At 42.3% G+C, this 12,822-nt stretch overlaps 1 protein-coding gene across 3 annotated transcripts in view; it reads right to left on the bottom strand.

Annotated features, from left to right (window-relative positions):
- The window catches only part of SLC35D1 (solute carrier family 35 member D1), a 51,758-nt gene that overhangs the window by 17,507 nt on the left and 21,429 nt on the right, over positions 1-12,822 (bottom strand). The window contains exons 9-11 of one of the 3 annotated variants that reach the window (XM_062191511.1): positions 8,695-8,762; positions 7,518-7,596; positions 3,773-3,855 (exon numbers count right to left, since the gene is read on the bottom strand). The exons of 1 other annotated variant lie outside the window; for it this stretch is intronic. In XM_062191511.1, the coding sequence (XP_062047495.1) occupies positions 3,773-3,855; positions 7,518-7,596; positions 8,695-8,762 (230 nt within the window). The remainder of the gene's footprint in view (positions 1-3,772; positions 3,856-7,517; positions 7,597-8,694; positions 8,763-12,822) is intronic. One more of the 3 variants, XM_062191508.1, reaches the window with a different exon arrangement.

A 12,822-nucleotide genomic window follows, 5' to 3' on the forward strand; every position in this document is an offset into this window, starting at 1 on the left:
TCAACACATTCCTGGAAATTTTAGCCAGAGCCATTAGCAAGAAAAAGAAATTAAAGTGATTTGGAAAGGAGGAGGTCAAATTACCCCTATTTGCAGATGACATTCTTCTTTTTGTTGTTTTGTTGTTGTTTCAGATGATATGACCCTACATATAGGGGAACCAAAAGACTCCACTCAGAGACTACTAGAACTCATAAAGGAGTTTGGTACAGTGGCAGGATATAAAATTGACACATAAAAATCAATATCCTTTGTTTACACAGAAATGCCATGCCTGAAAAAGGATGTCTAAGATCAATCCCATTTACAATAGCTACAAAGAAAATTAAATATCTTGGAATAAATTTAACCAAGTCAAAGATCTGTACGATGAAAATTATAAAACATTAAAGGAATAGAAGACCCAAAACAATGGAAAAATCGTCCATGCTCGTGGATTGGAAGAATTCACATCATAAAAATGTCCATGCTACTGAAAACAATTTACAGATTCCATGCAATTCCAATCAAAATACAAACGAGGGGCCGGCGCTGTGGTACAGTAGGTTAATCCTCCACCTGCAGTGCCGGCATTCCATATGGGCGCCAGTTCAAGTCCTGGCTGCTCCACTTCCAATCCAGCTCTCTGCCATGGCCTGGGAAAGTGGTTGAAGATGGCCCAAGTCCTTAAGCTCCTGCACCCACATGGGAGACCAGGAAGAGGCACCTGGCTCCTGGCTTTGGATTGGCACAGCTCCAGCCATTGTGGCCATCTGGGGAGTGAACCAGCAGATGGAAGACCTTTCTCAGTCTCTCCCTCTCACTGTTTCTGTAACTCTACCTCTCAAATAAATAAATAAAACCACAATGAGGTTCCATCTCACCCCGGTGAGAATGGCTCACATTCAGAAATCGACCAACAACAGATGCTGGAGAGGATGTGGGGAAAAAGGGACACTAACCCACTGTTGGTGGGAATGCAAACTGGTTAAGCCACTATGGAAGTCAGTCTGGAGATTCCTCAGAAACCTGAACATAACCCTACCATACAACCCAGCCATTCCACTCCTTGGAATTTACCCAAAGGAAATTAATTTGGCTAATAAAAAAGCCATCTGCACATTAATGTTTATTGCAGCTCAATTCACAATAGCTAAGACCTGGAACCAACCCAAATGCCCATCAACAGTAGACTGGATAAAGAAATTATGGGACATGTACTCCATAGAATACTATACAGCAGTAAGAAACAACGAAACCCAGTCATTTGCAACAAGATGGAGCAATCTGGAAAACATCATGCTGAGTGAATTAAGCCAGTCCCAAAGAGACAAATATCATTTGTTTTCCCTGATCGGTGACAACTGAGCGCCAAAGGGGAAACCTGTTAAGTGAAATGGACACTATAAGCAACAATGAACTGATCAGCTCCTGTCCTGACTTTAGATGTACAATGTAATACTTTATCCTTTTTAGTATTTGTTGTTGTTGTTGTTGTTCTAGTACTATTGGTTGAACTCAGTAATTAACACACAATTATTCTTAGGTGTTTAAATTTTAACTGAAAAGTGATCCCTGTTAAATCTAAGAGTGGAAAAAGAGAGGGAGGAGATGAACAATTTGGAACATGCTCAATCGGACTGGCCGCAAATGGTGGAGTTAGAAATGTGCCAGTGGATTCCAACACAATCCCATCAAGATGGCATGTACCAATGCCATCGCACTAGTCCAAGTGATCAATTTCAGCTCACAATTGATAGTTCTGATAGGTCTAAGAGTCAAATAAATAAATAAAATCTTTTAAAAAACAAATAAAATACCAATGACATTCTTTTCAGATCTAGAAAAAAAAGATGCTAAAATTCATATAGAAATATAAGAGACCCCAAATAGCTAAAGCAATCTTATACAACATAAACAAAGCTGGAGGCATCACAATACCAGATTTCAAGACACACTACAGGGCGGTTAGAATGAAAATAGCCTGGTACTGGCCACAAAAAAACAAAAAAGAAAGACGTGTAACCCAATGGAACAGAATAGAATCTCCATGGGGCAGGCGCTGTGGTGTAGCGGTAAAGCCGCGGCCTGCAGTGCCGGCATTCCATATGGGCGCCAGTTCAAGTCCTGGCTGCTCCACTTCCAATCCAGCTCTCTGCCATGGCCTGGGAAAGTGGTTGAAGATGGCCCAACTCCTTGGGCCCTTGCACCCATGTGGGAGACCTGGAGGAAGTTCCTGGCTCCTGCCTTTGGATCAGCTCAGCTCTGGCCAGCTGGTCATTTTGGGAGTAAACCAGAGGAATGGAAGACTTCTCTCTCTCTCTGGCTCTATGTCTCTGTAACTCTTTCAAATAAATAAAATAATCTTAAAAAAAAAAAAAAAGAATAGAAACTCTAGAAATCAATCCATGCATCTACAACCAACTTATTTTTGAAAAAGGAGCTAAAATCATTCCCTGGAGAAAGGCAGTCCCTTGAACAAATGGTGCTGGGAAAACTGGATCTCTACATGAAGAGGTATGATACAAGACCCCTACCTCACACCTTACCCAACAATCTACTCAAAATGAATCAAGGACCTAAATCTACAACTCAATACGATCAAATTACTAGAGAAAATTGGGAAAACTCTCCAAGACATTGGCAAAGACTTCTTGGAAAAGACCCCAGAAGCACAGGCAATCAAAGTCAAAATTGACAAATGGGATTACATCAAGCTGAGAAGCTTCTGCACTGCAAATATTTAATGCATACAGTTTATTGAGTTTGGGCATACACATATACCTGTGATACTGTCAGCACATCTTAATCACTTCCAAAAGTTCCCTGTGTCCCTCTTCAGGATTTTCTTTTTGGGGTAAGAGCACTTACCATGAGATCTTCCCTCTTAACAAATTTTTAAGCACACAACACTATATTGTTAACCATAAGTACTGTGTTGTACAGTAGATTTGTGTAACTTATTCATCCTATATAACACTACTCCCAATGAACAATAACTCCTTGTCCTCCCTTGTTTGCCATTCTCTGGTAATGACAATCAAAATTCTAGAATTGAGAAAGATCTGGAATACAATGCAGGTCACCCCCTTCATTAACAAAGCTAAGTAAGGTCTAAAGAAGCCAGTGATATGTCTAAGGTCAGACACAAGCAGTTGTGACAGAGATAGTATCATTTAGCACTGAACTTCTTGGCAATACTACACTGCCATCTGGCACAACCATTGGGTGACTGTTCTTTGAAGGGTAAGCAACGGGAGTTCAACTTGCAGAAAAAGTCCTCCAAATGTTGCATATCATATGAATGCATTTTCTCCCCCTTCTTAAAATACATTATGTAGATCCATTAAATATCTAGCGCATAGTAGGCATTCCATAAATGAACAAGTATGCCATTGAACTAACAGCCCAGGGATGGCTGTTTGGTCAAGTAGTTGGGATGCCTGCATCCTGTATCAAAATGCCTGATGCCTCTGTGGCTGCTGATTCCAGCTTCCTGCTGATTCAGACCCTGGCAGTCAGAGGTAATGGCTCTGTAATTGTTCCGATCACCCATGTGGGAGGCCTGGATTGAGGTCTCAGCTCTCAGCTTCAGCCTCAGCCAGGATCTGTTGCAGACATTTGGGGAGATAACCAGCAGATGGGAATGGGCGCTCTCTATCGCATTCTCTCTTTCTCAAATGAATAATTTTACAAAATAATAATGCAACCTTACTATGACACTATTTGACACTACTCTTATCTAAATTCTACTAGTCAACATGGTTATACTTAATTGAAAATTTTTACTTACCTGATATTTAAGCCAATGAAATTTGTCCATGTGAAAATATAATCTCCACCAAAGACCATTCCAATATAAGTTATTAATATATTCTAAAATGGAAAAGGGCAATATTTTGTCACATAGGTTTAACTGAACTTTCAAAATATAAATACAGAAGCTTCAGTTGCCTAACGAGCATGGCACTGGTCTCCAAATACATATACAAAATCATCCATGTGGTGATCAAGATACCTATCCTTAAAATACAAAAATCAACACACATTACCACTACTCCCAACCCTGGAAAGAGTGTAGTATGAGCAAGAACACTAAAGGACTCAATGACATTCACCTGTTCCTGATCTAATCCTCCAAAAGACAAATGCTTTCACCAAGATGAAAAATACTAACAAGATTATCAAACTTTCCCTGCCTTGTGGTATGGGCTGACATTACGAATCTGAACAAAGAAGCACCGCTGTTACCAGGGACAGAAAACACAGACATAATTAGCAGTCTTAGGAAAGTCGGCTTTCTTCTCCACTGAGATAACTGTTGGCTTGTGAGACGGAGGATGGGAAAACTGCTTGTGTGACAGCACCTTTGCATCTTTCTTTAAAAAGGAAAAAGAGGACTTGATCAACATGAAGACTTATTTTTGGAGGAATTGTCCTCAGTATCTTAAAAAACGCATGGGGATATGCCTCAAAATAGTGCATCCCAAATCTCCTCTCCCAACACTGCCAGGCATGTAACCATCCTCAGACCACAAAAGTGAAAAGCAGCTTTCCAAAGTTATTATTCAATCCCTCCTCAATCTCTTTTCTTTCATGTTTATTGGAAGTCACGGCTTCCCCCTCTGTTATTGCAACCGCCAGAGCCGCAAATGTCAAAAACATTTTTAGTACCTGGCCTCTTCCAGATTAGGCTTAAGAGACGGAAAATAAAGTGCTATGGTGTTCTTAAACGCCAAAAACAACTTTCAAAATTATTTTTATATCAGAGTGCCCTTTGAGAGCATTCAGAATTACATCAGCCTCTTCTGGCTCTAAGAATGAAGACACAAGTTACCTTAAAGCAGATTTTCTTACTATTTCAAGGGTAAATTCCCGTAACCGTAAACCAGGCCAGTGGGCAAAGCTGGGAAAGTGTATAACAGGACCTCTCTGTATATTCAGGGATCCAGGGAGACAGTACATTAATTTACATAGCTTCCCAGACAACTTCAGAAAGGGAGGTGGCAAGTTCCAGTGTGTGCTCCAAATCAGAAGTTACAAAAACTGTACATATATACTAGGGCATCTTACGCAAGATAGGCTACCAGGACAAGACAGCAACATCCCCCAAACAGCAGGTAACAGGAAGCCTAGAAGAGTCTATCCTGGTAGCTCAAGACTAAGACTGCAAACCTCACACTCCAGTATACCTATGCACTGTCTGGAAACCTTGTTTAAAATGCAGATTTCCAGGCTGTATCTGGAGACTCTGTCTCAGTACATCTGGGATAAGCCTAAGAACTGCCACTTTTAGCTAGTTTTCCTGTGGGATTTTCCCACCATGCCAGAGAAGGAAACAATGTTGATCCCAGGGTCTGCAGAGTTGGGACCCTCAAGCACAGAAGGAGGCTTAACGATTCTGAACAGACTGAGACTGGGAGGCCAGGGTAGAAGCTCCACCACGGCCCAGCAAGGGCACCAGTGGCTCCCATGCATCTGAAGGTACCTGCCATGCTTCAACAGAGATCCCATGCAGCAGTGAGAAACAGGAGCAATGGTGAACTAACCAAACAATCCAATTTTTCCCCTCCCTCTAGAGTTTGACTAAGTCATGGAATTCTTGGACTACCATGAGAAGGAACATACATCAAAAGGAAAGTACAGATTTTATGTTAATAAGAACATAACTATGGGCCAGCACTATGGCATAGTGGTTAAGCCTCCACCTGTAGTGCTGGCATCCCATATGGGCAGTTTGTGTCCTGGCTGCGCCTCTTCTGATCCAGCTCTCTGCTTATGGCCTGGGAAAGCAATGGAAGATGGCCCAAGGGGTTGGGCCCCTGCAACCACGTGGGAAACTAGAAGAAGCTTTTGGCTCCTGGCTTCAGATTGGCCCAGCTCTGGCCGTTGCAGCCATTTAGGGAGTGAATCAACAGATGGAAGACCTCTCTCTCTCTGTCTCTCCCTTTGTAACTCTGCCTCTCAAATAAATAAATAAAATCTTAAAAAAAAAAAAAAGATTGGGGCTGGCGCTGTGGCATAGCAGGTTAAGCCACTCCTGCAGTGCTGCCGTCCCATATGGGCACCAGTTCAAGTCCCAGCTGCTCCACTTCGGATCCAGCTCTCTGCTGTGGCCTGGGAGAGCAGTAGAAGATGGACCAAGTCCTTGGGTCTCTGCACCCACATGGGAGACCCGGAAGAAGCTCCTGGCTTCAGATCAGCCCAGCTCTGGCCATTGTGGCCAATTGGAGAGTGAACCAGTGGATGGAAGACCTTTCTCCCTCTTTCTCTTGGGCAGTGACGCCCCTGGACTTGGGACATCTTCTACTGCTTTCTCAGGCCATAGCAGAGAACTGGATCAGAAGCACAGCAGCTGGGTCTCAAACCAGCACCCAAATGGGATGCCAGCACTGTAGGCAGTGGCTTTACCCAGCGCCAGCCCCTCTCTTAGGTTCTTACTGCTCTATATGTGAAAACAAACCTTCTACTATGTTTTTGAAGCATTCGCTCTGCAAAATCAAACACAGCTGAAAGCTAACCTGGGGGCTAACCCTGTCTCAGCCAGGCCATTTCTCTAAATGCAGATGGTCTCAGGTTTTCTGGGGGAATTCACACAATTAACTTGTTATAGCTTAATACAGAACACTATTCACGCCAAACACTTCCAGTTCCAGGATTTTTAAGTCACAGACTTTCTGGAGTTTTAACCCACTGTAGTTTCTAAAATGAAATGAAGCGGGTAGAACTGCAGCGAGGGCACAGAGAGAAGCACGGCACACCAGGAGAAACCCTACCTCTCCAACCCTCTTCTCTCACTACTGACTGCGTGGGCACCCGAAAGGCCGTCATATCAAGGACCTATGATCAAGGACCTCTCTCTTGGTCTTGCCTTTTTCAGAAAGCAAGTCCACTTTACTAATTCATTAGAAACTCAGATGTGCAGTGGCTTCTTCGATCCTAAAGCCCCAGAATCAGAAAGTCAGACGAGGAAGGCTTCAGGCCTCAAGCCACTCACTCAGTATTCAAGTCAACCTGGCTGCCTGGCTGACGACCATCGAGTCACCCTCAAATAAAATGGACCAGGAGGCAATGATATCACTGGAAATGCCAGAGCCAGCTTTTAAAAGTGGGCCATGGAAGGACTGGCTCAGGCTAGGAAACTCCCTCGATCAGCTCGTGGCAGGCATCCTCTCCTTCCAAGCCAGCCAGAACTCAGCGAGGCTGAGAACAGAAGCGGTCTTACTGGGCCTTTCCAGGGCTGTCTCTCTCAGTGCCACGTTACCTAGCTGCCCTGGCAGGAGGAGGCTCAGTTCTCCTTGGTCCTCTACTCTCAGATAATACCATGTTCTCTTCCCTTACCCCCCGAGCTAAGTTGCCTGCAAGCAGAAACCGTGTCTAGCCTGAGGTTTTAAGCATTGTTTTGGAAACTATCGCCAAAATTAGCCAAACTATCATGATCATGGGGTTTGAGGCCACAGCCAGATGAGCTTTAGAAGCACAATTTTCAAATAAAGCACATTCCAAAAAGAAAACAGGACTTTTTATTTCCAACTCACCTTAATACAGCCAACTATTGTAGTTGTAAGAGCAGAATTATACTGAGTGCAGAGCACTATGGAGTACATCAAGATAAACCTGGAATGGAGAAAGAAACAGTGTGTTTGAAGAAGGAGCCAGTTGCTTACTCCACGATCTCTGGCCAAGAGAAACAAGCAGCGCTGCCCAAGCTAGCACATTCTGGCCTCTGACCAACTGCGAGCTCCCCCACCTCCCTGCTGCTTGGGCTGCAGCTTCAGATTTTTTAAAAATTTCGCTAAAGAGAAACACATGTCCACAGCAGGTGTTCTGCCGTGCCATCTTCATCAAAATCCTGAAAGCACCACTCGTAATCAATGAGTACTATTCAAAGATCACGCTTCCTCCACATCCACCTGAGCCAGGCAGACAGCACAGGGCTCGGAGACCCTCGTTCAGCTGCCCACGTCCCACGAGGGCAGTCTGACCTCTGGGCCAGGAAGAAGGCCAGAGTGATGCTTAAGGACCAAAGACAAACTAACACCACTTTAAGAAGGGATGCCAGTTAACAACTGGGTGGCAGCAGGCGGAACCCTCAGACTGGCACTGAGGTTTCCTTCTTGAGGCCCCAGGTCGACTCTATTTTGAAGCACCTGCTCCGCTGCCTGCCAGGTTCAATCACAAGCAGCAACAACTGATATGTTCAGGAAAATACCAGAAAAATACGGAGGTGAGAAGAGGCATGGTGTAGATACGCTTCGTCATGTTCCCTTCTACGATGAAGAAAGCATTGCCTTCTAAGACAAAGTTAAACATCCCCAAATAGAAATACTGCTGCTGTCACCTATGAGTTGTGAAACTTAGATAATTTACTGAAGTTCCGAGCTTGTTTTCTCATGCATAAAGGGGCAACAGTATCTGTCAAATGGTCACTGTGCAGAAAAAAAAAAACACAAAATAACACACACTGAAATGTAATCATGATAATTACCCAGTAGGTTATCAGGTAAGCAATGGTTTATTTTCTCCATCGTTCTAAGCATGACCGTGGTATCAGTTTGATCACACCAACAAGGCTGCTGGCCACCTGAATCTGTAGGCTCAATTATCCTAACCTGACATCCTCAGGAGACTAAACAGAACACTAAGCAGTGAGGCAGGAGTCCAGAACAAAGTTTTCTAGGAAACCCATCTATTAACAAGACAGCAAAGGCTCACCCCATCACACAGGAGAGGGTAAACTGTAGCAGAAACAGAGCGTCGGCCCAGCCTTCGAACTCCATCGCCTGTAATACACAAGAGAGCGTTCGGTTTTAGAGCAGACCCTCAGCAGCAGCTGCCCCATGCACCTGCGGGAGCCCTTGCTCTGCACGTGCCCCGACATACACAGTGCAGCCGTGCACTTCCTTCCGTCACTCCCATGACGTGATGCTCAAGAATGTCAAGGATACGGAGCTGAACCACTAAGTGGTTTCAGAAGGTTTTCTCCTTTCCAAAATGGAATGTGGGGGAGACTTCGTGCAAAGAAACTGAGACTCCCAGGAGGCACCAGCAACACCTGCCCAAATGCAGCAGCTCTTGCAGAAGGATGTGCTGGCATGAAAGGATTTCTCAAATATTCAAAGACGTATTTGTAAGGCTAAATCCAGCTGAGGTCTATTCGTGAGGAATCACTGCTTTAAAATAGCTAATTCTAAAAGCAAAGTGTTGTGTGTGTGTGTTTGTGTGTGTGTATGTGTATAGTTAATGTGTTTTCTTTGTTAAATCCAAAGCAAAGGAATAAAGAGAATGAAAAGGTGCATTGGTATCTCATCTCTCATCCAGGAGCAAGGCTTTCTCTCTCAAGTACACAGTTTCCTTTACAACATGAACTTGATAAGCAAATGTGAAAAACGTTCCACCTTTTATCTCTCTGCCAACCTGTCCAGCTTCCACTCTTGCCACTTCCACGCACATTTCACTGCCGCAGGGCTCCAGCCACACCAGGCTTCCTGCGGTTCATGAAGCCCAATGCGCAATTTCACACTTCCCCTCAAATTCCAACTTGAGGGCCCTTCACCGTGCCTTCCCTCTCCGTGCCCCAGTACTCCTCTCTAGAACCATGCCCCTTTCTACAACGTGTCCACAGACTGTGAGCCCCCTGTGGGAAGGGTCCACATTTCTCTAACTGTGTTCCTAACAGCACTGGACAGACAGTAAACATTCGGTTTTTTATGGTTCTTTGTTGTGATAACATAGAAAAGTAAAATTCACCATTTTTAATGGAAAGTTCCATTAGTACTGTCACATCATCACCATTACAATCATGATAAAGAAATCCCTACACACACACACACACAGAAACTATCCCCTGCCCCGTTAGTCAGTCCCTTCCACCTGCTAGCCCCAGGCAATCTCTATTTACTTTCTGCTACCATAATTTCGCTGTTCATATAAATGGAATTGTATCAAGGTATTCTTTTATGTCTTGAGAATTTTACTTTGCATGACGCTTTTGACATTCAGCCATGCTGAGGGTACATCAATAACTCATTTTATTGCCAAAACGTATTCCATCTTATGAGTATACTAAACCATCATTTGTTCACTTAGTTACAAGTCAAGTCCACATTTATTTGGGTTGCTTCCAAAACTTGCTATGATGACTAAAACTAGAATGAATTTGTTCAGTACAAGACTCTGGATGTTTGTAAATACCCAAAAGATGGGACTGCTGGTTCTTTTGGTTTGTGTATCTTTTCTGACCACATGGAATGAAGCTGGAAATTAAAACTTAAGAAACTCTAGAAAATATACAAACACATGGAGACTGAACAACATGCTCCTGAATAAACAGTGGGTCATAGAAGAAATCAAAAGGGAAATAAAAAAATTTTGAGAAATGAATGAAAATGACAACACAACCTATCAAAACTTATGGGATAAGCAAAAGCAGTGTTAAGGCAAGAGTTTATAGCAATTAGTCCCTACATTAATAAATTAGAAAGGGGTGGTGCTGGGGTGCAGTGGGTTAAAGCCCCAGCCTGCATTGCTGGCATCCCATATGGGCACTGGTTCAAGTCCCGACTGCTCTACTTCCAATCCAGCTCATTGTTAATGCACCTGAGAAAGCAGAGGATGGCCCAAGTCCTTGTGTCCCTGAACCCACATGGGAGACCCAGAAGAAGCTTCTGGCTACTGGCTTTGGATCAGCTCAGCTCCAGCTGTTGTGGCCATCTGGGGAGTGAACCAGCAGATAGAAGACCTCTTCTCACGCTCTCTCTGTAACTCTTTCAAATAAATAAAATAAATCATTTTTTGAAAAAGAAATTGGAAAGATATGAAATAAATGTTCTAACCATGCATCTGAAGGACCTAGAAAAACAAGAACAAACCAAACCCAAAATTAGTAGGAGGAAAGAAAGAATAAAAATTAAAGAAGAAGAAATAAACAAAATTGAAATAAGATTGGTGAAATCACAAAAGATTGGTGAAATGAAGAGTTGTTTTTTTGAAAAAATAAACAAAACTGAAAAATCACTGGCCCAATTAACCAAAAGAAAAAAGGGAGAAGACCCAAATGAATAAAATCAGAAATGAAATAGTAAATGTTACAATCGCTACCACAACAGAAATAAAAAGAATCAGCAGGAGTTATTACAAACAGTTCCACAGCAACAAGTTGGAAAATTTAGAAGAAATGATAAATTTCTAGGCATATAATTTATCAAAATTGCAGTACAAAAACCTGAATAGACCAATAACCAAGGCTGAGATTGAATCAATAATGAAGAGCCTCACTGCTTAATTCTATCAAACTTTTAAAGAACTCATCCCAGTTCTTCGTAAACTATTCAAAACAACTTAAAGGGAGGGAATCCTCCCAAACTCCTTCTACGTGGCCAGTATTACCTTAATTCTAAAACCAGAAAAAGATACAAAAAAGGGAATTATAGACCAATATCCCTGATGAACATACATGCAAAAATCCTTAACAAAATACTAGCTAATTGAATCCAACAAAACATCAAAAACATCATCCACTCAGACTACTTAGGATTTATCTCAGAGATGCAAGGACAGTTCAACACACACAAATCAATAAATATGACACATCACATTAATGGAGTGAAGAATAAAAACCATATGATTATCTCAACAGATGTAGAGAAAATATCTGATAAAATACAACATCTTTTTTATCCTTCATGATAAAAGTCTTTAAAAAAAATTGGGTATAGACAGAATATACTTGAACACAATAACATAATACATGACAAACCCACAGGCAGCATCATATTGAATGGGGAAAAGCCGGATGCATGTCCACTAAGGTCTGGAACCAGACAAGGATGCCCACTCTCACCATTACTATTCAATATAGTTTTGCCAGTTTTAGCCAGAACCATTAGATAGGAAAAATAAATCAAAGGGATACAAATTAGAAAAGAGGAAGTCAATTTATCCCTATTTGCAGATGACATGATTCTATATATATAGGGGAACCAAAAGACTCTACTAAGAAACTATTGGAATTCATAAGATAGTTCAGCAAAATTGCAGGATATAAAATCAACAGTATTTGTATACAAACAATGCTCTGGCTGAGAATGTAAGGTCAGTCCCATTCATAATAGCTACAAAATAATTTTAATAACTTGACATAAATTTATGCAAAGATGTGAAGGATCTCTAAGAGCAATAAAAATTATAAAACATTAGTGGAAGAAATAGATTAAGATGCACACATGAGGGGCTGGCACTGTGGTTCAGCGGGTTGATACCCTGGCCTGAAGCGCCGGCATCCCATATGGGTGCTGGTTCTAGTCCTAGCTCTCCTCTTCCAATCCAGCTCTCTGCTATGGCCTGGGAAAGCAGTACAAGATGGCCCGGGTCCTTGGGCCCCTGCACCCACGTGGGAGACCTGGAAGAAGCTACTGGCTCCTGGCTTTGGATCAGCACAGCTCCGGCTGTTGTGGCCATCTGGGGAGTGAACCATCGGATGGAAGACCTCTCTTTCTCTCTCTCTGCCTCTCCTCTCTCTGTGTAGCTCTGACTTTCAAATAAATAAATAAATAAATAAATCTTTAAAAAAATATACACACATGAAAACAGAAAAATCTTCCATGTTCATGGACTGAAGAATTAATATCATCACAATGTCCATAGTACCCAAAGAAATTGACAGATTCAATGGGATCCCAGTCAAAGGGCAGGCATCCTTCTCAGATACAGCCAAAAAATGATTTGAAAATTCATATGGAAACATAAGAGACCCTGAATAGACAAAGTAATGTTAAACAATATAAACAAAGCCATAGGCATCATAATACCAGATTTCAAGACATACTGCAGGGCTGTTATAAT

Source organism: Lepus europaeus, chromosome 5 (assembly GCF_033115175.1).
Source record: "Lepus europaeus isolate LE1 chromosome 5, mLepTim1.pri, whole genome shotgun sequence".
In the NCBI taxonomy this organism is placed as follows: domain Eukaryota; kingdom Metazoa; phylum Chordata; class Mammalia; order Lagomorpha; family Leporidae; genus Lepus; species Lepus europaeus.